Source organism: Pyxicephalus adspersus, chromosome 5 (assembly GCF_032062135.1).
Source record: "Pyxicephalus adspersus chromosome 5, UCB_Pads_2.0, whole genome shotgun sequence".
Classification (NCBI taxonomy): domain Eukaryota; kingdom Metazoa; phylum Chordata; class Amphibia; order Anura; family Pyxicephalidae; genus Pyxicephalus; species Pyxicephalus adspersus.
This window is the reverse complement of record NC_092862.1, coordinates 35,605,607-35,632,620: the sequence shown is the minus strand read 5'-3', so window position 1 is coordinate 35,632,620 and position 27,014 is coordinate 35,605,607. Positions and strand designations below refer to the sequence as shown.

Below are 27,014 nucleotides of genomic sequence, written 5' to 3'. Positions count from 1 at the left end.
GGCTTTGTATGCCTGGCAATACCAGCCTGCATGGGTGACAGGTGGCTTCCGGGAGGGGACTACGCCATTTCTTTTTCATTTTCAATAAAATATTTTTTTTATGACAGCCTGGATGTCATTGCAATGATTTGTGTTTTTTGAAACTTGCCCTTTAAATTGCATAATAAGGTGCTCTCCTGGCCAAACGCAATTTTTTTCTTTGTTCTCTGTGATAATATCCCCATTCATGTTTCTACAATGTGCGGAGGCTGTTTGTACACTTCACAGGGAATTCGTATATACAAGTTTGCATGCCCATTGATTTTAATGGAGTTCACATGTGAACATGTATATGTGAACATCTGCACGGCGGTTCGCATGATGACATGTGGTGAACTGAATCAGCAGAGGTTTGTCCATTAATTGTCCTGGACCAGTCACCGCTGCACTTCGCTAGGATGGGGTAAGTCACTTAACTTTTTTTTCTTTAATGATCGGCAAGAATGCACAGCACACTTGCCGATCATTAAAAAAAAAAAAGTGGCGTTTACTTTGGCTTTAAAATTGCTTGAGATTATTCCTTTGCATGGAAAATGCACAGATAAATTTGAATTTTCACTGTGTGTATTGAAAAAATTTATCTTGCATTTTCCATGCAAATGAATAATCTCAAGCAATTCATTAATTTGCTTCTTTTTATACACCCTACCCTACACCCAACACTACCCCACACTTTTTATTAATTAAAAAAGGGCTGCTAAAAAAAACATTGTCAGTGTCAGCTACCTGTCACTCACTGCTGCCTTCATACATGGATCACACTGCAGCATATGTGTACATGATCAATGTGCATAGTATGTTTATACTATTTACAAATGTACATTGATCATGTACATTTGTGCTGCAGTGAGAACCAGCCAGTGGATGAAGGCAGCAATGAGTCTCTGCTCATACCTTCTCTGCCTGATGGCTTCCGCCCGACAGCTCCAGCGTGAAGTCGGCAACAGTGGTGTCACGTGACCGGGTTCCCTGGAGTGCAGATGGCAGGCAGCCAGAGCTCAGGCAGGAGAAGCAGCCTCGGCGGCCGGCGGGCCGGATGGACAACCTCAGCGGGCCGTATTCGTCCCGCGGGCTGTAGTTTGAGGACCCCTGTTGTATTCCAATATTATGAGTCTGCTCTTCAATATTGATGGAGGGATTGATGGTTGGTGGCACCTCATATGCCTACAAAGACTTATGAGTGATTTTTTAGCTTGGTTAAGTTTTACTTAGCTAAAAGTAATTCATAATTTGGTGGCATTTCTATTTTATTAATCAATAACATCCTATTTTGATTATTGAATTTTTTTCCTGTTCTGCAGATGCTGGACTTATTTTACCTTATTTACGATGAGAATGAGTCACACGGTTCTTTCACTTGCCATGTGAACCTTTTTATTAACTAGTACATATATTTCTAATCCTCCTGAAGAAGCAGTCCTGTCATCAGCCTTGAAACGCATTGGGTAATAAGGATATGATCCCACTAGATTGCCTGAAATGTTGTAATGATATTTTCATGAGTTTCTGTTTGGTAAGGCTTTGATCAGTAGTGGGTACCCTTTGAAATGTATGCTTTTTGAATATTTATTCTTTCTACAATGTTGTGACTCTGAATTTGATCATTTTATTTAGTTTTGTAGATTAGGTTTATGCTTTCTTAATACTTATGATATTGAATTTCTTTGACGTGCCTAAAAATATCCCATTGGTTCTTACCTGATGCTAACCTCTGTATGACTGAGGCTGGTATATACAGAACAGCAGAAACTTTATTTATTTACAATAGGGTTTTGTAAAATGTAAAAAATTCTAGAGGTTACACTAGATGAACTTCAACATAAATCCCTTACCATTTCTAGGACTGGTTTAGATTGCAAACTCTATGACATATTCTCCTAAACTGGCAGTTTAACAATTAGTTTTACAAAAATGGGGAGCCCAATTATAAGTAATCAAAAGAAGAAAGATATCTGCCACCCTATGGGTATGGGAAATCTTTTGTTTCAATTTTCAAACATTAGATATTTTTACATTTGAAGTTTACAAAGTACCTGTTTGTAGATACACCACAAAGAAAAATGGCTAAGATCTAAAGCCACATGTTGCAAATGATTAGATAAACTACCACCTCTGAGATATTGAATGCAGCAAGAAAATGGCTACCTCCTAAGTACACAGAGATCCACAGGAATAGCATATACCCTGTTTTCTGTAATGACAGCTTGACAGAGGCTTTGTCTCCGAGGAACTAACAAGCATACTGCTGTGACAGTAATGTATGTCCCCAGAGCAGTTTTACACCTACGCTGAACTCAGGCTAACATTCATTATAAAGAGACGCTGAATGAAAAAGAATCACTCTATGCAGACCTCAAATACGACATCACATAACATTTCAGGCTCCAGCCACAATAACCACCAATTCTGATACTGCTTCTCAGGTAGTAGAAAAAAGACCTCTTTTTCAGTTTGTAACTTCTATTTAGAAAAGTCTGACAAGTCATGTACAAATGCCGTGATCAACACTAAGAATTTTACCAGGGCAAAGACGAGGATGCCATTCAATCTATTCAAAATAAATCTCCTCTGCAGTCAGTGACTGAAACAGAAGAAGACAAACGGTGAGGTGGAATTAAAGAACAAAAATAAGATACTGTATGACAATCTAAACAAGTCCCCAATCCAAACAGAAATAGGTGGGCCTTGGTGTGGTCAGGTGCTGAATGACAAGCTGCCATCTTGTGAATTTGCAGCAACTTTGCAGCAGACATAACTTTATGAGAATGACAAACTAATTGAGGAGCAGTGTAGAATTAGGTGAATTAGCAGAGACAAAAGGCTTATATGTGGGACATTGTAGGAAATCATATTTTAATATTTAATTTTTTTTAATGTGATGCCATAGTTCTAGATCGTGTCCGTAGGTGTAAAATCTTGTCATTGCGTATTGCTGACTATGTCCCCACTTGGATGGTTCTTCCCTAACAGTACTGGCAATCAGTGATGAACAATTCAAAATCACAGGAACAGGTGATGAGGAGGGGATTTTTTGGGGACAATGGGGACACCTACTCTGTTGAGAACTGCCTTACAGGGAATTTACTTTTGCTATTGAGAGATCTCTGTTTAGTTTCTGTTGTGTCTCTTGGACAGTAGGGGAAGGGAAAGGATTTCCAATGTCACAGACAGAAAAAAACCTGACATGGGTCCCAATCATTCCTTACGGTATCCAAAATTATATTAGAGGTTTGGCTTAATGAATTACCCCCCTTTAGACCTTTACTGTGTATTGATATGAGAATATGCATATGCAGTCTTTCACGTGTTGACAAAAGTGCATAAGCCGGACAAATAATACTCTTTCATCCTAAGCAAATTCACCATTCCACCATTCACCAGCCTTGATCACACTGGAGCTCTCCTGGATCGGGTCCCGCGCCTGGAATTCCCATTTGTCCCAGAGAGGAGGTAGTGCCGAGTACCCACATATTCTGCCTACACCAACTGATCTCGCACTTCGTAGGTGCGAGATTGGGTGACGTAGCCTGCTGCAAAGAGGGGAAAAAAGAGCATGCGTGTTCATGAGTGAGATATGCATTTATTTCCCCTCAGTGTAGGAAAATGGGGCAAGAGCAGAAGGAGCAGCCAGGAGCCTCCCGGGATCCGTGACATAGGTATCCTGGGAGGCTCTGCGCTCCCATTCCCACGACAATCAAGACGGAAAGGGGAGGTGCTTCTCATGTTAAAAAAAAAAAAAAAAAGAAGAATATATTTACTTTATATTAAAGGGTCGTGTCCCCCTTTATGCAAAGTACAAACTTCAATTTAGGTCCGCTTTTAACATCAGGCTGATGACTGTGATGTTCAACATGACAGAGCCTATTCTGTGTAACCTTCTTTCTCTAAGGGTGAATTTATGAATGTGGGATGACTAGTAGCATTTCGGGTTCACAGTCAATGCCAATGTTGGAAGGCAACCAAAGGAATGGAAGAAACAGTGCATTGTGATACACATAGATGGTTTTAAATAAAATATGGTCCTGGGCAAAATTTGCACATTTTAGATGTCTGCACCCCTGCCATTTTGTTAATTAGGGCTCCGAACAATTTCACGGTTTCCCTACCCTAAAACCAATCTTGATGAATCTTGATGAAAACAAAATAAAATCTCCTGTGTACTCCAGATAGCTTTGATGAAACATTTAAGCTGTGAATGTGGTGTACGTTTAAAATGGAACAGAAATTTATTCCTTCAACATTTTGACACTTCCTTTCAGTTTAAAAAAAAAAAGAAGTCAGGGGCACAGCAATTAATGATTGTACAGAACAGTGTAGGTCAAAACAATTACAATAATAATTACAGTCTGGCGAAAGGCATAGTTAATTATAAAATACTCAGAAAAAGTGAATCACAACAAATGTAGACATAATTACAATATAATAAGCACATTGGAGAAACACATTGCAATATCGCACATCGTCCCCCAGATCAAGCACCAGCAATAAGGAGATGATTTTAACTATGCACTTTGCAAAACTAGACAAAAAGTACAACCGCTCTCGGAGCAGCAATTATCATTCAAGAAAAAAAAGAACAAAGTAAAGTTCAGCTGTGAATAATCTGTAAACAGCTTAATAACAGGATTGTGAACACAACACAAACTCATAAATGAAGAAAGCTCACAACAGTGCCTATCTTAATAAATTACCAAAACATTCATTAACCCCCCCCAGAAAAAATACATGGAAATACGTACGTGTGAAGTGTTCAGACAGTTTTGGGATTCAGACACCCCTAGCCAACTCTTTAATTCAGTAATTGTACTTTGTTCCAGCTTACCAGTTCTAAAATGTGTAAATTGTGGTAGTTGTATTAGTCTCCTTGTTTAGGATTTTTTTCCCAATACTTTCACTTCATGTTCTGGGGCAGTGTTTCTCAAACAGGTTTCCTTGAACAATCTTTAGATCTTTTTGGCTATTTGTAAGGGTGATATTCTTCCCACTGACCAGCAATGTAAGAGGCATTCTTTCTACTGACCACACTAATGTATTCTGAGTTGTGGATATAGTATAGCAGGGGTTCCCTGAAGTTATTTTACCAGGACCCCCATGTTAAAAAAAAAGTCGAGAAACACTGTTCTAGAATACAACACTAACTCACTGCACTGTATCTATGGGGGAGCAGTTTGGCACTTTAGGAGAGAGGATCTTAGGAATCTGATGTTTGCAAAGATAGCCTAACTAAGTTAGCACTACAGAGTGCATAGGAATTCTAGCACCATCAACAGATCTAACATGATTTTAGTTGCATATTTATTAGATCAGACCAAACAGAGCAAATAAGAGAAGTTTATTGTCACAATGTACACAATTACAATGTTTGTGTCTGCTACAACTGAAGAAAGTGGATAAAAATATCACTTTTCTTAAATGGGATTTTTAAGACATTTCCAAAAACCAAACACTGTTAAAATCCAATCTCTTTATTTACATAGTAATAAAAACTGTTTGTTTTGTTACTGCGAAATGCGTACAGTTCTGCCTCACTAAACCATTATTCCTGTTCTACTAACAAGTACAATAAATTTCCTCTATTCCTTTGGAAATTGTCAAACAGTTTATTTTTGCTTTACTTTAGGATAGTAACTACTATTAATCTTTTGCATGGGCCAAGGTTTAATGGTCACAATCAATAATAGTATGTAAATTAAAAAGTTGTATTATACCAGTATTTTTGTTTAGTTTTTGAAAATGCCTTAAAAATTCAATTTAGAGATGGTGATTTCTATTTGGGATACTTTTGTTTGCATCTGCCAATTTCATTTATCAGTTAATCTGAGAGTCCATTCACCTAATTTTACTGTTACATTATTTTCTTCTTTTCCACTAATTGAAGCCCCATTGTTTTATTAAAGAATATATTATTCAGCTGAAATGGACTTTGTTTAGTTGTGTTTTAAGTGGGTAAGAATTAGAACTGCAGTCAGGTGTTTGCTGCTTGTTCTGACCCAGCTTTAAAAAGAATTCTGGGGAGAACACTGATGAATAAAACAGAATTAAAACTATCATAGGTTATTTATATCATAGGTATATAATATGATAAACGTTAGTACAGTGTGTCTAATGTTTCATGTCCCACCAGCAATATACAATATGAGAAAATTACAGCTGCCACTACTAATCAATCTGTTGAATATATTCAAATTCATTATTCATGGGCAATGTTTCTGAGTGATAAATGTGCATTTTCATAATATTTGAAGTACCAATTAAAGATATAAGTAAATGTATGGCTTCCACATTATTCTCCAGCTGGTTTCACATTGAATCACAGAACAATAGGACACTGATTACCAAGTCCTTATTTCTTGAATCAATAAACTCTGTAGTTGAGACTCCGGCAGACTGCAAGCCGTCCAGCTGATGAGGAAATGCAGGTTTCAGCTTGCCCTGCCAGGCTGCAGCTGAAAAAGCATACAAAGGCTTGCAATTCTTCAGCAGAGATGTGGCACAGCTGTTACAGCCGTTAGAAGCAGCTAAGAGACCTGTCATGTAGCCATTGTGGGATGGAGACTCTAAATCAGTATTTCCCAACCGGGGTCCCTCCAGTTGCTGGAGGGTCCTTGAGCCAAAAGCAATTTGGCAATTTAACTGACACCAATGATCTTTTTGGCTATCTGTAAGGGTGTCATTCTTCCCAATGGCCAGCAATGTAAGAGGCATTCTTCCCACCAACCACTATATTAATGTACTGTGAGTTGTATATATTGTAATTATAAAAGGGGTTTCCTAAGCCCTGAAAGTTATTTTAAGGGTTCCTCCATGTTGAAAAGTTAAAGAAAAGTTGCTCTGGAACTTCTGCTGCACCAACATTATCACAGAAGCCAAGGACATTCAACTTGTTAACCTCAAATAAATCTCTCTTGGGCTTTTGAATGTAGAGCTCACTTCGGTTAGTCATCAGGACAACTTAACCTCTCAATAATCAGATGAACTTTGGTTCATCATCCAAAAGTAGAATATATTGATGACATGGTGGGAAACTAAACCTCCCATGTTGTGATACCCATGAGAATTTTTTAAAAACAGAATAGCAAAAACCACAGGAACGGCAAGACCAAAGACCTTGGATGGTCAGAGGGTCAGTTCTTTACGAAAACACCTTGTTAGACTAATTTGGTAGGTAATACTCTGGTGATATTTGTTTTGCCAACATTTACAGCATATTTAAACCCAAACCAAAAATATGATATATTGCAGCTCAACAGTCGTTTGTGATGACAGCTTTTTTATTTTCACCTGGTAAGACTGCAAATAACACATATCTTGTCTTCATTGTATCTTTGAGAGAAGTCATGGCTGAACTTGCATGGCTGCTTTTGATCATCTTCACTACATTGATAGGATTGATAGGAATATCATTGTACACAAGGAAGATGAGGGTGTTTGTGCTTTCTTTTTAATTGTATAGGAAGTGAGAGGGACACAGCATTTTTTGTCAGATAAACAGGTATTTTCTGTACCTACTGCAAATGTTCTTAGCCCAAAAAGTAAAAACCAATGCAGCCAACATAGCAAACATACCTAACTAATAAGAAGTGTCTGAGATTTTTGAATAGATTTCTAGAAGACTAGCACATAGTGAAGTGGAAGAGCCTTAAAGTAAACTCCCAGATGATTACCCAGCAAAAGACTGGGAAATCTCACCATGGAGAATACATCACAATCCTTTCCTCCTGAAATTACCCTGACTTAATGGTTTATGCAGAGATTCATTACCTGATTAGCAATCAGTGCTTACCCTGACTAGATCAGTGAAGCCAGTTTCCTTTGCAGTCCACCAGGGTTGAGCTTTCAGTCCCTTTACATTGTACAACGATCGCTGCCAAATGGAGGCAAAATGTCCTTTCTTGTAGCCAACTTCATACCATGTGTATGCCTGAAAAAAATAATCACGTTTTACTATTAGTCCATTCATGACAAGGTTTAGAATACACCACTGTATTTTAAGAGCTAGTTTGATAAAGATTATTTCTTCCTTGAGGTTTGAAAAGCCAACCAGCCACCCACTTTTTTAAAAAAAAAATGAAATCTTGAGTTGCATTTGCATCTATACATCTGTACTCCTAAATGATCTCAGTTTAATACATCACATACCAACCTGTGTATTCTCTGCTCTACATCTTCTGTTCTGAACACCTTCTGATATACACTCACCCATATATATTGTTCTGTAAACCCTCAAATACATGCATATTAATTTGTACACTCTCTGATATACACACACTGCTCTGTATACCCTGTGATACATACATACACTGCTCTGTACACCCTCAGATCTTTACATCCACGAATATATACACACTGTATATATATATATATATATATTTATTTATATATATATATACATACATACATACATACAGGAGGGAGTGCTGAGAAGTTCCTGGCTTTGCTGAGTGTGGAGGCATATGACAGCCTAATATCTTAGTATGTCTCTGTGCAAATATCAAGTCTTTGCGATTCCTAAAACTGTTTTTTCTTTTAGTGAGAAGCTGTGATGGCAGAAGCACAAGCAAGTTTCACGTTGTTGGAGTTAGCGGCTGTCATGAAATTTTTGTTTCTCCAGGGAAAGTCAGCAAAGGACATTCACACTGAGATGTCCCAAACACTGGGGGAGAAGTGTCCTTCCTACAGCACTGTCAGAACCTGGATATTTCGTATCAAGACTGGGCATTTCACCATTGAAGATGAGCCCCGCAGTGGGCGCCCCCCAACCTCAACTGACCCGGCAACCTGCGATGCTGTCCATGAGCTGATTATTGAGGACCGGAGAATATCCACAAAAAAGATAGCACAGATACTTGACATCTCATGGGAGTGTGTTGGGTTAGTTATCACCACTATCCTAGACATGCTCAAGCTTTCAGCAAAGTGGGTGCCGAAATGTTTGAACAGTGATCAGAAGAAGGAACGAGTTGAAGCATCCAAAGACGTTTTGGCCCATTTTGAAGCTGCACAGGACTTTTTGGCTAGGTTAGTGACTGAGGATGAAACCTGGCTCCACATCTATGATCCTGAAACCAAGGACCAGTCAAAGAAATGGCGCCAAAGCAGGTCCCCACAGCTGAAGAAGTTCTGAACCCAGAAATCAGGCCAAAAAAGTCATGGCGTCCGTTTTCTGGGACAAAGATAGTATTCTGTTGGTGTAGGTAACCTCAGGGCTCTAGTATCACCGGACAGTAATATTCTAACTTCCTGGACCAGCTGAAGGAGGCAATTAAGACAAAACGCCATGGAAAGTTGACCAAAGGGATCCTTTTTTTGCAGGACAATGCACCTGTGCTCACATCCAACTTTGTGGCTGCCAAATTGAACATCCTGGGTTTCCAGTTGGTCCACCACCCCCCCTACTCATTTGACCTGGCCCCTTCGGACTATTATCTGTTCCCGAATTTGAAGAAACACCTGAAGGAGCAAAGTTTTGAGGACATTATTGATGTCAAAGATGCTGATGGGAGCTGGTTTGCGGCTCAACCAAAGGACTTTTATTTGAACAGTCTAGAAAAGCTGCAACTACGCTGTACCAAGTGCATCAATCTCAGGGAAGAATATGTTGAAAAAATGTGTTATTTCATAACTCTGGCTCTCTTCTTTCTGGGCAAACCCAGGAATGTCTCAGCACCCCCTTGTATATGTATATATATATATATATATATTATATTATATTATACTATAATATATACACACTGCTCTTTGCATGCCCAGAGCAATGCTCAAACTACTATGTACATCTCCTGGTGTATAAACACATTGCCATCTGCACTCTGATCTATACCCAGTTTCTAATATATACAAACTGTTCTGTAAACCCTCCAATATAATTAACTTGCTATGTATATTCTTCAATATATACAAACTGGTATGTACACTTCTGTGATAAACTGTATGCACACTGTATGTAAACCACTCTGATTTACACCCACTGCATATCCTATTATCTATGCACACTAAAGCTTGACATTTTCATTTTAGGTCATTCATTTTAGGTCAGGCGGTAAATAACTGTAATTAAACTTATATTGTATGGGTTTTGTACCATTCTCCTATGTTTGCACATTTTTTCCTTTTTTACCAATCATCTACATATTACTTCAAAAACACAGCTTACACGGGGTATGTTTACCCTAAACACGGGAAGACATGTTATAACAAGCAAGAAATGTTATGATGACTTAGGAAACACTGTTATACATATTTATTAGGTGGTATATTAGTCTCAGAAGCCCGTGAAATTTGTCAATATGACATAATCTTTACATAAACAAAAGTTCTGATGCATGCAGTACTGCCAAAAGTCTACTGGCTCCTGCGTTAGAGAGAAAAGTTGTTGAGCCGCTCATTCAGCTTAATGGAAGTAAGTCTCCCATGTCCAAACAGCACTCCCAACAGTCCAGCAATTGTATGGCTGTGTTTTCATAAAAGGTAGCCTGTCATATTGGCATTTTATCAAAAACTGGAGGGAAAGGTACAAATGTTAACTGAAAGTGCAGTCATACCTTAGGTCTCCTCTGAAACATACTACATAAAAGACAAATGTGAACATAAGTGTGAACATAAGCAATCACAGAAATAATATGTTAGGGTATTGGCCACAAGGCCTAACAGAGAAGCTCAAATTTCCCAAAAGAAAAATGCAGTAATCACATTGGATGCTAAAATAATTGATGCTCATTAGTTAATTTTAAAATCAGGTAAGGTTTGTACCTCTTTGTCTCCAACTCTCTGCAGGGCATCCCCCAAGTGAAAGTAAAATCGACCATCATCAGTACCAGGCTCACCAGACAATAGTCCTTCCTAAAAATAAATTATTCAGTAAATTTATTCAAGAAAAACCTTATGCACTTTTATAAAATATTGTAACAATATGATAAAAAGCTTGCTGGAAAGCAGCTATAATAAACTGGAAAAACTATTATATATCAAGTGCCAAAAACTTCTATCTCAATTTTTAATAGAATAGAGGAGGGTTAGTGATATGACTATGGATTTATTAAGTGCTGCTGTAATATGTTGTAATGTATTAATAATAATAAAACTGTTCTGTAGATAACTTTTTAAGTTAGCTACCATTTTCTTCCCTAGTGACAAAAGTACAAACAGAGGATAAATCTCCTCAATGGAGACACAGCAATAAAAACAGTTGACCTAGAGATACACTTTAAATAACAAATTGCCTGTACTGAGAGTAGATAGACACCCTTTACATACTTACTCTTAAATAAGGAATACTTTCAGCAATTTTGTTATCTGCTTTGAGGATGAATCCATAATGTACTTTGGCAAATCCATTACTGGGATCCTGTGATAAAACCTAGCAAACAAACAAACATGAGAACATTACATAAACATATTCTAAGTGACTATTAGGCAGGAAATTGATAGAAGCTATGTTTGACCTATACACTGATACTTCCGGAACCACCCCTTACTGGCTGGGTTTTGGTAAGATTTAAAGCAAACCTCATAGCCAAGTCATTCATGATTCTCTCTAGTACAATAATCCAAGAGATAGAGCTGCAGTGACTGGTGTTAATATTGCAAGCAGCTTCACAGACGTTTTACACTGAATTATTGCACATATCTGAAATGCACAAATCACACCAAATTTTAAGTCTGTGCACACAAGCCTTTTGTATTTAGACAGTATTTGGATAATGCAGCTTTAGGGTTGGAAGGCCCCTTGTGAGGTTCCAGAGCAACATGAAGAAGAAAGAAACTATAAATAAATACATTATTTTTTAAATATACATTTTTTTTTTAAAAGAGGACCAAATCCCATAGTACAAGCTGCTACACAAAAACACAGCTGGTACAATGTCTATGCTGTAAACACGCTTTTAAACATGTTATCAAACATGCAAGCCTCTACACAAAAACACTTGCACATGTATTTATTCAATAAGTCTTTGCAAAGTAGAAACTTTATCAGCTTTATCAGTTCTGTTTAGTACATTAGGGATAAATGTATAGAAGTGTATAGAATCTGGGAAAAAGCTGTGGTCTGCATGAAATATACAAATCATACTGGAAAAGATTAGAAAAGAAAGGTGGTGTCCTGATCTGAGATGAGCACTGCTCAGACAACTGGTTATTAAGGAAGGTGCTAACATCAATATACTCAGAAGAGTTGTATGACAGAATATCGAAGGCAGAACCTTTAATAACAGCTGGTACCTCTCCAAAGCACTGATCACAACAAAGGGAAGAAACTTCTGTAAAAGTAAGTGATGGCTATAAAACTGATGTGTGATGGCTGTAATCACTGAACAGTCCCCTGCTGTGAGGAAGGGAAAAGCTCTACAGTAAGCAACTGAACATCAGCGCAATGACAGATTCTGTGCAATTACATTTAGATTACATGCCAAGGTTTTAAATAATTCCTGGGAACACTTTGAAAATTGGTTACTGGATTGCAACCAAACATTATTCTTACTGTCTTCGACAAGCAGTCTGAGTGATATCACATATCCGTAAAGCAGCCCTGTAGTAAAATGCCAAAAAAGGTCCATTTATATTGTCCATGACCCTGCCACGTAGGAATCACAATATCAGTAGATTTAATGTTTTCTTCCGCACAGGGCACCTAAGCAAAGATGATTTTACACTCCTTCTGGCTAAGTTCTGGAGAATACACAATAGCCAAATCTAGAAAAAAGATGCTCCTGAAAATGGAGCTTCTTCTTGCAAAATATGGCCTGCTCTGCATTTCATAAGAATGGTATCACGTGGTAATGCCATGCCCAACTTTTTTTTTTTTCATAGGTATCTTTTACACCTAACACCAGATCAAATTTACAGGGAAAGTTGGCTGGACCTTGCATTTTAATGTAAGGTTCACTTTAACCAGTTTTATACTTTTTTAACATGATCATAAACATTTGATAAATAAAAAAGGTTAAGACATACTATGAAGCAGCCAATCAGAATCTATATTTTAATGGTCTGACTTCAGTAACCTGAAACATGTATATTGCACCTCATCATTGCTCTTTGCACTCTTCTACTGTCATAAAATTTGTTCCTGAATAATAAAAGAAAAACTCTGATTTACCTCTTCATACACTTCCTTGGCTTTCTTGTTATCTCCAAGAAGGAGGTAGCCAACACCAAGGTCATTCTTCAGTAAGATATCATCAGGGAACAGCTGTACCAGCTTGTGAAGGGTGAGCACAGATCCTCTCATGCGACCTAGATGTATGTCATCAAAGGAAAGTACATACATATATATAAAATGTCATATTGCCAATTATAAAGAAATCCACAACAAAATAGTACCAGCTTTTAACAATTATAGTAAAATGAAATTACAAAATATTCCAAATGAATGCTAGCCATTGCTGTTTGCACATCATCGTTCTTCAATGCACTACCTCACTGAATAAGAATAGATTATAAAGCAGCATACAGGTATGTGGATGAGACAAGATTCTGGAACAGAAGTAAGGATCATTAGCAACTTCAATTTTTAAAAAAGGGGAGCTAACAGGATTATTAATATTAAAGAAAAGTGCACTAAAGCAAGGCAATCAACAAGAATATACACTGTTACACTAAAATGAAATCTGCTTAGTGCACTTTATATTTTGTGCGTGTAGTTTGTTACTAGGAGGGCGCTGAGTGCCTCACACATCAAAGTGCCTGAAAAGAAAATTTCTATATAACGCCCTATAAGTAACTAATAATCTTAAACAATCTTGCTCCAGCTGTACTTTTACTTTATTTTTTTTTTTTTTGCAAATCTATAATTCCAAAAACATGATTTGATAACTGAACAAACCTTAAGATCTAAAGATGAGAGGGTGATTGTTGAAGTTGGGCTTGTTTGGCTGATTCCCTGATGTAAGCCAATATAGGTACATACGGTATGTATAGCAGTCACTAACACTAGCAGACTTTGACATGACCCGGTAGCTGTGTAATGTATAGTAAGTAATTACAGTATCCTCTGCAGCACCATTTAGTCGGTTGCACCACCCAGCACTTTTCAGTAAGCACTTGGCTATTTTTGGGTAGTTACTGAAAAGTTGGGTCATAATATACAGGCTGATCTTAAAAATTCTGGGGAGAATACAGTAAAGGTCAGTTCACCAAAGTATAATTGTACTGATAATAGTAGCTAGTGGACTGAGCTCCTCCTTTCCTCAGTCTGTTGGATATTCCACCAGTGGGGGTGTCCCTGTAACAATTCCTGTTGTTGTTTCAGTTGTAACATTCTGGACGATATAAAATATCAGTGTTCTCCCCAGCCCCTTTTAGTCGGACGCACCACCACGCAATTTTCAGTAACCAACCAAGCTGTTTTTGGATGGATACTGAAGAGATGGGGCTACAGGACACTACAGGGGATGCCACCTGCCTACAATTTCTTGCCACCTTCCCCTGAATATATTATGAAACAAAACAGTCTTTCAGAATAGTACATTCAGAAAGAGTAACATAGTGCCAACAGCTACCTGCTGCAAAACATTTGCATTACTATAGACTACACATTATTATTACATGGATTTTTATGATAAAACCTGTAAACAAGTATGAATTGTTGATTTACATTCTGGAAAACAAGGAGATGCCCAGAACTTGGAAGTAAAGACGTATTCAATAGCAAAGTAAAAGACAAATAGTAACCAATCAAAAGTCATATTTCAGACTAACTTTAGTTATCAGAAATATATACTCATATTCATTAGTAAGCAAATGCAATAGCTTGTATTTTTACAGGACATTCGGCAGATAAGAATATTGGAAATCAAAGATTTTGCAAATGGGACATTCAGCTGCACAGAATGAAAAGTGTTTTGATTAACATTTTGACCCAAGATGTCTATTGAAACAACACAAATGCAATATATCCCTACACAAAGAAACAAACATTGCAAATAAAAGCACAAGAGAGAACAGGCCTTTAAAGAAAAATTGTTACAATTCAAGTGTCACGGATGCAGAATGAGAGACATGAGGTAGAATACTTTTCTGATAGAATGGAGAATAGTAAAGGGTCATTTTAACATTACAATGTAAATTATTTATACTATCTCCCAGACATTCAGATTGATTTCATTGTTATGCATCTCAATAATGAAAAGTTGTTTTTGCATAGTGCCTACAGGTAAGAAATGGAAATGTTTTCTTCTGGTAAGTTTGACTTTTTCATTACAGTTCTGTGTTATTATTGTGCTGGGAGGAAATGCTATGTCCGTTCAGTAATCGAGTTATGCCGCTAGTTGTTTCACTTCAATATGACATCAAATGAACAACTGTATTCAACGTAAGTCACTTTATAATCCCAAAGATCAGAACTGCACAACATCGTTCTAAATTAACTTAAAATGCTGCATTAGTGATATCTAAAGATACAATGGAGTTTTAAATACTTGTCAAGTTGCCAAGCCGGATTAAGATGATTCACTAAATACTACGTGTCATAAATGGGTGTATTTATAAATGATTCCCCTATCAATTCAACCCAATTGCTCCGAGTTTGTTGAAATATATAAAATATGTCTTATTGTGACTGCTGTGCACTTTTGACAATTGGCAACTATGTGGCATTGATTCATTATGCACTGAAACCAGAAATGTAGAGAGATTCAAACACCTGAACTTTCAGCTGAAATTGCGGGGGAATTATTTATAAATATAACCCAAAGTGTTTCCAAGTATTGTTTGCAATTAAGAAAACCAGTGAAATAACAGATGACACCATTAAACATCGCCTTACCTAGGAACTGCTGTCTATTTGCTCGTCTTTTCAGTGCTAACTTCAGAAGATCTTCAGGCACATTGGGTAATGTGGATACTTCTTCATAAGAACTGATCGCACGCAGAAGCACATCATTGCTTCTTAGCTTCTCTGCCAAATCATCTTCACACTGTGGGTAAAACAATTAGTGACTTCTATGGTAAATGTGTTTTTAAGAGGCTGTAGACAGAATCAACATGATACACAATGTATGTTATGACCTAGACCAGTAGAACGTACCCACTTATTTATCCAACAAAACTTTATGTTAATAGTGTAAGGTTACATGATCCTTTAGTTTCAATGTCCTACTGTTCCTAACTGGGGCAAATCAGTCTTTTACAGCTTAAACAAGCCCATCAATACAGGGTCACAGGAAGTCATACATGCTAGGTCTAAAAGACATTTTATCTTTTAAATGCCCAAGGGGAATGTCACTGTAAAATGAAAATGAATCTCCATATTGGTTGTACCATGTTGTGAGTCTGACCTAAGTAAGGTTCCCCCCTTGAGGAATATATCTTGGATATAAGACGATATATGAAATATTGGAGATCAGTGATAACAGATGGTGTGTACTAAATGTCATGACTATTACAAAAAAAAATCTACCGGTATTTCTCACTTTATATTATTTCAATTTCCAGTTTTAGCATTAGGTTTAATTATTATATGATCACAGGTGTGCTTTCATTTTGCTATAGACAGGCCCGAAGGACATACTATGATGTATTAGCAGAAATATTACACAATAAAAAGTGAATTTGATAGCCATAACAGCCGATAGGACACTTTCACCTTCCTGCAAGTTCTGTACTTGACTTTAGTTTGTGAAGTCTATAGTAGGATGTGAATAAAAATTCAGAATAGTCTGAACAGTGTCTTCTGTGCTTCTATTATAAAGCCCGTCTTGGTCACATTCTATTCTTGCTTGCCAACCTATTCTTACAAAAATGTTTCTGTTCTATCTTTCCTATTACAGTGAATCACCATCTGTTACTCCTTCATCTTTTTAATTTCCTCTGCTTTATCCTTCCCTGCCACCCGTGCTTTTGTCTTCTCTTCTATTAAGCTGCTCAAATAAATCAATACAGAAATATTCCTGAGCTCTAATTAACTTCTTCCATGCTGTTATGTGAGCAGAAAGTGGAAGTGCTGGACACAAATAGATATAATGCTGCCACTATAAAACAGATCTGTGCCCACAATGACCTAAATAATGTTTCCCCCCGCAAGATCTATCTTCCCAAAATGCCTTAACGCAGCTCATAGATGGAGTTGGACTTGAAAAATATAAACAACACATTGCATTCCATCTCCAATAGTGGACTTGCTTTGACCTTGTATTAGGATAACAACTTTAACATTTTGAATTTCCCATCACTTTCCATGACAAAGCACGGGTACAGCAGAGAAGGTGAATTCTCTGGAAGAACACAGGCAGCAATAAAATCTTGACAGGGGTTCTAACCCTCCCCTACCTTATCCACAACTTGGCTAAAATAAACCTTTGTGTTGTATTACTGCTTTGCTGAACAGCTGAGCTCAGAAGCTTTGGCCAATTTTACTATTTCTACAAAAAAACATCTGTAAAACCTTCCATTTAATGGCACTTGTAGACAAGCCTTGCACATTTTGCTGGTCCCCATACATTTAGCAGTTAACAAAGGAATGCAAATTAATAGAATACTAAACTGACATAACAACTAATATATAGCACAGAAATGAGTGTCACATACCCAGATTATACCATTTAGCAACGATGTAGCAAAGAAAAAGAACAAAACATTAGATATACATAAATGAAGCGTGTAAACAATGCATAACATCATTACAGCAGTTTAAAAAAAATATCATCACAAAATACACATAAAGCCAGACAAATTATGGAAACAGATTCAGCAATGAGTTTATCTGTGTTACTAGTGACTACTGTAATGTTCTTTAGAAACAGAGAGTTGTTTAATCAGGCTTTCATTTCAGAACAAAAAACTTAAGGTAGTGCTATGTTTCCTTTTGCATTCTTCATCCAAGCATAGCAAAACATATGTACTTATTACTGAATGTTGTATTTTACCCAGAGCTTTCCTTTAACACAAGCAGGTTTTTATAATATTAGTGTTCTCCGACAAAATTATTTTAAGCTGGGTGGGAAGAAGCTGCAGACAGGGGGGACTTCCTGTATTGTGACTCAACTTTTAAGTAGCCACCTAAAAACAGTTGGCTAAAAGGTTCTGCGGAGAATACTGAAATATTACTACAGCTATTAAAGAGAAAGCTAAATCCATTTGTGTATTCTTTTCAAAGTTGAAAAAGTTAAATATACAGATGAAATATATACAAAGGATTTGTATGTCCATTCATTCATTTACATACACCACAGACCTGTCTGTCAGGGCAGGAGACCTGATTTTTCTGTACTGCACTTTTCTGTTATTGTACCATCATGTGATTGGACAGTAAAGGAGAAGCAGCACATTGATGAGCTCATCCCCCTGATGTGCAGGTTTCTTTTCCAATCAGCATGCTCCATTTTAGCTGCACAGATGATTGAATCCCAGTCTTACCCCCCTCCCCCATTCCATTTTAGATTGTAGAAGGCTAACACCAACTTACATTTTTATACTTGTACTGCTAGCATTTACACAAATTAATGTATTGATGAATTACAGAATACAAGGATGCAGCTGCCTAATAGTGCATATTTTCCATTTTCTCACTTTTGTCACAGAAGATATAAGCACATTTATTTATACCTTTTCTGTCACTTGTATAAGACAAGTGTGATTCACTAAAGTTCATTCAGTTTAAAATGCATATACAAATTTGCATTTTATTGCCAAATTTTTCACATCATTAGTCACAACATTTCCTTAGGATAAGCACTTGCAAAATCAATTTGTGAATTTAAACAATTTTTAGGAAGCTGTGTTTTTTATGTTGCCCAATAATGATTAGTGAATTCAAGAGAAATGTTTTTTCACAAAAACACTCAACTTTTCAAGGAAAGAGGGACCTTTAGGAACATGCCACAGAAAAATACAGTAATAATATTATAGTAATGGCAACATGTTTTAAAGCCACTTTTTTGAGTTAACTACAAAGCTCCTAAGCATAGTATAGTCAGTAATGTTCATGGACATGGGTATATGTCCCAAGTCAAAAAACTAAAGGTTTTATAATGTGTTTCTAAACCAGTTGAAGGTACTTTGCATCAGATTATTCTCATTAGCACAATGCACAGACCAGCTGTATTTAATTTGAGGTTAATTCAGAACTTTTTATTTCTTGTGTTTGTAGTTGTCTTAAAGCTGTTTAAAGAGGAACACAACACAATTTTTTCTTCCTTTTTTGTATTCAGTTAATTTAAAAAATATCAGTTTTATCAGTTCCCCAAACATGCTAATTGAAGGATTTGTACTCTTAAAAACACTCTTTTTAAAATAAAAGTTAAATGAAAAGTTGTTTTTGAAAGAAATAATGAAATTGTGACACATTTAAAGGAAAAAAAGGGATTTTAATTGAAGAAAAGTGATCATATGTGAAATGTAAAGCAGCTACATTTTTATATTATTTTTTTTATTTGGGACATGTTCCCATATGTCCTCCTGACCTCTCTTACCCCGCAGCAATTTTGATGACAATACCATGTCCTGTAAGAAGTGAGTTTGTGGACAATTCAGAGACATAACCGAAAGGGACTTGCTCACTGCCATCAATTGGTCCATCCAGCATACTTTGAAGCAGCTCACAAATCTACTCTTGTGTTTGCTACAGTTGTGTTCATTATCCCTCCAAAGATTTATCATTACAGCTAGGGAATTATAATTTTGCAAAATGTTTAGTAATAACAGCCACCATGATTCTCACATAACAAGTCACATTAAATTTCTACAGTACAAATTACTGCCTCTTAGATTGGTCTTTCCACTATAATATGACTGGGATAGGAGAAGGATGATTTAGTAAATGACTAATATGTACATACTGAAAGTACCCCAGTCTTCTTTTCTTTAGAAGATAACATACCTGAGCTTTGCCATATTTGGCTCTTGGACTCTGCGGATATGTAGCCACCAGGGCTTCAAAAGCCTTTAATGCCTCCTCCACTTTTCCCTGTAAGTCGGAAACAAAGTAATAATTACAATATACAATACAAAGAGAATTCAATCAAGTGATCCCACCAGCAAATCACATTAATAAAGCATTCGAGCGGTAAATAAGTAGGCAGAATAAAGATGACTGAAATGACAGGTGAACAGGTGGACATTTGTGATAAACCTTCGTGCATTGTAAACTCGCTCTTCTGCCTCTGCTAAATATAGAACTTGATATAAAATTCACTTAAAGTCTTCCATGTGAGTACAAATCAAATTATTCCACATCACTAGAAGTGGGTTAGCCATGTGACCTTGCATTTTTATCAGCCGCCATCCCAGGTGTCACAGCAGAAATCCGCACTGCTAGGCAAGAATATATATATGATCTAAACAGGCTATAAATAGTGGGATGACTTTACAGGCCTGGATATCAACCAAGAAGCTTGAAAAATCCACAGAACAAAGAATGCTAGAGAGCTGATGTAATGTGAGAATATGTTGATTTAAAGTGTACCTGAAGTGCTGATATCAGCAAATAACAGGCACATCCTGCAAGTCTGCTCAGTTTACCTGTCAGCTGATGAGATGTCTAAATCCAAGGCCAAGCAGCTAAGGTAATATCTGCGCACTGGAGAGGTTCAGGATTCCGGGTAACAATACACTATAGGGACCTGATGCCCAAACTGTGGCCCTTCTATGCTCACTGAAGTCAGTAAATGAAAATAATTCTCCAGTCTTAAGTATATATGTGCAGTCTATCTCTTTTTACTACTCCGAGTCTGATAATGGCTGTGATAAATATCAACTGTGGCACAATTCATTTTAGAGGGACTGTTGGAAGCACAGATGTACAAGTAAAAACTCTTAGATTGTAAGCTCTTCGGGGCAGGGTCCTCTCCTCCTCCTGTGACACTGTCTGTATCTGTCTGTCATTTGCAACCCCTATTTAATGTACAGCGCTGCATAATATGTTGGCGCTATATAAAATCTGTTTGATAATAAGAACAATAACACTGATTTGTAAAGTAGTTGTATTAAAAGTAATTTCTAGCAGTCTCCTGCAGCATGTTGGTTGTCCCTAACTATCTCCTGACACATGTCGGCAGTCCATGACAAACCCCTGCAGCATGTCCGCAGTCTATGACAAAGCCCTGCAACTTGTCCACAGACTGACAAACTCCTGCACCACTTTTTGTAGGGTTTCCATAGTCTTTGAGCATCTCCTGTTGCATGTTTGTAGTCAGTGATAATATTCTGTTATATCAGATTCACCACATATTATAAGTGGCCCTTTTAATAATACCCTGGTGTGCACACAAGGCCCCCTATATATGTATCACCACTACTATAGAGCAAAACCGACCTGATGTCCTTAAGGTACCATCTACTGATAGGGCTGATAGATGTGGTTCAGAAACTTTCTCTTTCTTTTGCTTTAACTCAGAAAAAGGCATAGATATCTCCTCATAAAGATTCTTAGAAGGCATATGATCTGTCAGTACTTTAATTCTATCTCAGGAAAAACCCAGCAAGATTTTTTTTGTTTTTTTCTGCATCTTTGTTGGGGAGATGTGTCTTCACTACCTGATCCAGATGCACAATAGGAAATGAAAATAAACGTCCTTGGAAACAGCCAGGTCAATATAAAATCAATAGAATTTTTCACCTCACCTTCTGTTCTGGTGACAACCATAACATTTTAGATTTTCCATCACTTTTTGTCTAGTTCAATTCTGTTTTATGTCTCCAGCCACCTGCAAATTTGTCTGCAAAAAATGCATTACCTAAAAGCCTTTCCAACAGGCACGGAAGTGTGGAATGTAGGCTGATTAAGGTGCTAATGTATATACATGGGGTTTTGATTATTGTTAAGTATGAAATTGTTCATTATCAAACAGTATTGCTAGTTAAATCCTGATTGTCATTATCTTCAATCTGTATAAAATCTCTTTAATGGCACAGAAGTTTTGTTTATTTAAACTGCATTTAGTAACTTATATTTCAGACAAGGAGCAGGAAACACATTTATCACTTACATAGGGGAGAGAACATTTCAGAAATAGGAAATGCAATAACTATGACAAGATAACTTGTGCACTGTTGTGTTATTAACTGGCACAGCTGTTGCAGTGAGGATGACACTTCCAGCTGATATACTGCAGCTCAATTCAGCCTGGAGCAAAGCCTGGCACGAAGGGAAAATAATGCCACTTTATTTTCATTTATGTCTGCTGGTTATGACTCGAAGATATGGAAAATGGGATTACATTGTGTGTGATGTAAAGTGATCACTTAATCCAAGGTCCCAAAAGAGAGAGGCTGACATAATGCCTTTGTTTACCTCCATCTATCACAGTGGCACACAGTCCTAAATCTATAATATATTTTACCACGTGCAGCACCAGTCAGCAAATTTTAAAAGTTAAACAGATTTTACCGGAAAAATTAGGTCTTTGTGCTTCCCCTAAGTGGCAAGACAGGAGGTCTCGCTATAGCTCAGCGGAATTACTGAGTACGGAAGATGCAATTACAGTTTTTTTATGCAGCAGCACCTACTGGTGAAAGTATTATTGCAACCCAAGTATATAACACAATGGTTTATTATTAGAACTACTCAATTTAATTAAATCTCAAACCATAAACTATTGTGCCCATCCCTCTAGATGGGGTCACACAAGAAGAAAAAGCAATCAAATTTATGATGAAGTGAGCTTACTATTGTGACTCATAGTGCTAGCACTTACAACGCAACTACATGGTGTATATGAACAGGCTAAGGACAGCAGTGGTTTATACTGACCAGAATCAACATTCACAATACAGAAAAATAAATACAAAGTAAAATTGTTTTATTTGAGCAGATTAAACTTTTTTTTATTAACTTTTTTTTTTAATCTGATATGTATATGTTTACCTGGTAGGTCCATGCATGAGAAAGGTTACACTAACACATGATTTAGCATCTCTGATATGGACTAAATAAAAAATTAAAGAAGAATCTTAGTTTTGAAAATGGAGCCCCTTCTGGAAAGTTTTTTTAGACTGAATGCTATGACTGCTTGAGTCACATATACCGTACATGTGTTGAAAGAGAAAACTTTCTTAAAAAAAAAAAGCAAAAAATCATTAATTAAGTGTTGCAGAAACAATGTGTCTGACAGCAAAATAATATCTAATTCTTCAGGAGCTTTTCCTACTTTCCTATTGTACAACCCAGAGCTGGTTCAAGTGTCTTACTTACATATGAAAAAGGGGGCAAATATATTTCAAACCAAAGGGTATACTTAACATTAAAATCCATTGTTTCATATAAACCACAATAAAATCTTGGCCCATGCACTACAATTGGGGAATCTCAAATAGCTCAATGCGTTTTATTTTTGTTTTGAAAGCAAACCTATGACCACCATTTTTAACAGCATTAGATCAATGCATCAGCGTGAGAACAAAACAGTTGCATTCTATCAGAACAAAATCCTTTTTCTTCCATATAAATCTATACATTACTTTTACCTTTTTCCGCAGTTTCTCAGCAGCATTGAGTTCAGTTTTTATGGTCTTGTCAAACTTGTTTAAAAGCTTGGGTTTCTTTTTCTTGGCTACAGAACAACATAAAAGATCTATGTTTTAGTCATTTATCTTATTATCACAGTTAACAGTTTATGAATGCACTGTAGTTATATCTATGATTCACAGCTTAACAAAAATACTGTTATTATCTTGAAAGCAATGTGTTTTCTCCAGTAAGTATCTCTACAGAAACATTATTTTGCTTCATGAAATATCATCGGACGTAAAAAAACAGAATATTCTTTTGCAAGGAGCAGCTATTGAAATAATTAGATACAGTGAATTGATACTACTTAGCATGACAATTCCAACTAGTACCTGAGACCCAAGAGGGATTTGCACTAGGTCACTGATTGTGTCATTCAATTATCCATAAACCACCACCCAAGTCTGAATTTGATTAATATTTCCTTTGTCTCAATTGGCTAATCATATCATTGGCACACTGAGGAACAGGCATTGAGATGTGGAAAAATTGTGTGAACTCTTTAAGCCCTAGGGTCATAAGCATAGAGACATCATACAAAATTGTATACAGCAGTTATTCCTAAAAGTCCAACTGGGTTATGTTAAGTAGCTAACTTAAGCTCAAAGTTTATTATTGTGCTTGTTATGCAGATAAAGTAATTAGACGTACATTTGCCCAACATAGAAGCTGACCAATGTCGCTCCATACAACCTTATCCGCTTGCAGAATGTAGCATGTGTCCTTCTTAATAGGTCACAGTGAGTCACATGCATTGCTCTGTAAGTTACCCAAAAGGAAGTAAAGGAACCCAGACCAAATTATTAAATGGGGTCCAGTGGGTTTTTGGGTTGCAATGTGCACAGAACACAATAACGCAGACTTCTTGTAGTAGGTGCAATAAAGGCATTATAGCGGTTTGGTTAGTTCTATGAGAGTCAAAGTGATATATTTGGTTACACTATTTTCTAAGTCACCAATCTATAATGAGCCTGCCAAGCAGATTTCACTCTCAACACGCTTGTTAAAGGTCTACAACAACGAGGCAACTAATACTTTCTATATTTTCAGTCTTTTCTGAGCACATGCATGCAACCCTGGGATACATGGCTGCCAGGAACAATTTACTTTCGAGCACACCTTCGGGAGTTATGTCAATCTTGCCTGGCCATTCAAGTTTGCTGAACACTCAAACCCAAGGGAAGACTAGGCGAGGGTACAGGTACCAAAGACTGAGCGACGGGAGGAGAGTGTACTTAAACGATGGCGAACAGCAGGTAAGTTTATTTTATTAAAAAAGGTACCTGTTCACAATTTTCTGCTTTGTTTAGTTCAGCTTTAAATGAAAAGGTCTCTAAGGCTGCTAGCTAAATATAGTTAGTTTTTCTTTAATTTGTTATTTTGTCTTTAAAACTAAAAAACTTCAGCAGCTTAGTTATTTACAAACAATTATATAACAGAATTTATCACTGGCTGCACAAAACAATGGCACACATTGCTATTACTGGATTCTTTTGTCAAACATAACTTCTTAATTACCATCCTGTCTAATTAAGACAATTGAAGGAACCACTAAAGGATGAAACAATGCTCTTTTATTCTGATTCATTATTTGTGACCCAATTAGAGAATGTGTGCAAAAGCTAATAATTCAAAGTAATTAAATATTGATTTTTTTCAGCAGCGGATTAAACAGGCACATGCTAATTTCATCATTACTTGTAATTCCACATTTTATCTAGAATTATGTAAATACCTAAATACTGATGTGTAATTAAGTGTTTAGTAGATGAAGGCTGCAATGGTAAAGAATCTCTTCTACAAAATGTATGAATGAGAAACATTTTACATCGCAACGATTATCCTTTCTGGAGAAATGGAGTAATCAACACAGGCATTTATAGATAGCAGATGGCAATTTTGACTTTAATGGTCATCCTTTATTTTCTGCACCCGACTGGCCCAGTAGCTCTAATTCCAGGGGTTTCCAAGCTTCCTATCTTCTCAATGGCAATCTCGGAGTATAAAAATACACATATAGACCCTCAAATTTTATAGCCCAAAACACTTGTTAGTGACCGTTCCAGGCAACGGTAGAAATTAACTAGCACTGTACACAGGCCACTTGGGAGCCTTACTGTTTTATGGAGAAGGAAGGACAAGTGGGAGGTGATGCACTGCATTTTTCTATTAGAAAACAATAGCTGTCATTTGTTTGGGTCCTTAGCTGTGGATTGTGTCGGGCACAGTTTTAGTAGATTTATTAGATTTTCATGCAAGAAGAATTGGATTGGGCAATGGAACTATGGTCTGTACGCAGCCTAAGCTGACTGCACCCTCACACAATGAAGAAAGAGGTGGATAAATATCAAAGAATAATATGTCAAGAAGGCGAAGTCCCACCAGGGGCAGTTCAAAAATAATACTTTTATTGTATCTTAAAATTGGATTAGAGTTCAAGGAAACAGTTAATTAGAACTGGATAATCAACCATTGGTCAAACAAGATCACACATATATAATGGGAAAATGTTTGGACAGATCAACAACTAAAGAGCAATGACTTGTTAGTTGTTGTCCTGTACAAAGCATTAGTCAGACCACATCTGGAACATGCAGCCCAGTTTTGGGATAAAAAGGACATTGTGGAATTGGAGAGAGTGCAGAGAAGGACCACAAAACTAATAAAAGGAATGGAGGAGATCAGCTATGAGGAGAGATTAGCTGAACTTAATCTATTCTCCCTTGAGAAGACACGTTTAAGGGGGGATATGATCACCCTGTATAAATATATAAATAGTCCATATAGAGAACTCTCTTCCCAATTATTCACTTTGAGATCATTACAAAGAACAAGAGGGCACTCTTTGCGTTTGGAGGAAAAGAAGTTTAAGCTCCAGATAACGAAGGGATTCTTCATTGTAAGGTCTGTGAAAATGTGGAATCGGCTCCCTCAGGAAGTAGTTTTCAGTAACTATAGATTGCTTTAAAAAGAGCTGAATGTTAGAAGCACAGAATATAACTGGGTATTAACCCCTCCAGCGTTTTAATTCTCTTCGTATTTCCATGCAAAAAGCATTACATTTCTTTTGCATGGAAGTTTATTTTACATTGTAAGCTATAATTCTTAGGCATAATTCACAGAAATATGTCCAATATTTAATAAATTTAGTAATAAACTTTAAATAAAAAAATAAAATAAAAAAATAGTTAAACATGTAATAAAACTGTACAGTTGCATGTATAATATATATATATATATATATATATATATATATATATATATATATATATATATATATATATATATATATATATTATATGAAGATTTCTTTGTATTGGATGCAATAGTTATTTTGTATTGAATCCAATACAAAATTATTTCAATCTCCTGCCGCTCCTCCCACCTGCACCAATGTCACTGGGAAACCCCAAGGAACGTCTCTGCATTCGCCGGCTGAAGATTGGAGGAGAAGGACATGTCTGCGGGACTTGCAAGGACCAGCAGGACAATGGGAGATGCCAACAGAGCAACGTAAGTGGGTTTTTTTAAGTTT

General features: G+C 36.8%; 1 protein-coding gene across 7 annotated transcripts in view; it reads right to left on the bottom strand.

Moving 5' to 3' along the window:
* ASPH (aspartate beta-hydroxylase) overlaps positions 1 to 27,014 on the bottom strand; it is a 106,793-nt gene that overhangs the window by 11,592 nt on the left and 68,187 nt on the right. For all 7 annotated transcript variants that reach the window (XM_072411135.1, XM_072411134.1, XM_072411131.1 and 4 more), the window contains 7 exons: positions 23,437 to 23,522; positions 19,853 to 19,939; positions 15,803 to 15,953; positions 13,136 to 13,272; positions 11,297 to 11,395; positions 10,789 to 10,878; positions 7,823 to 7,960 (listed from right to left, as the gene is read on the bottom strand). In XM_072411135.1, the coding sequence (XP_072267236.1) occupies positions 7,823 to 7,960; positions 10,789 to 10,878; positions 11,297 to 11,395; positions 13,136 to 13,272; positions 15,803 to 15,953; positions 19,853 to 19,939; positions 23,437 to 23,522 (788 nt within the window). The remainder of the gene's footprint in view (positions 1 to 7,822; positions 7,961 to 10,788; positions 10,879 to 11,296; positions 11,396 to 13,135; positions 13,273 to 15,802; positions 15,954 to 19,852; positions 19,940 to 23,436; positions 23,523 to 27,014) is intronic.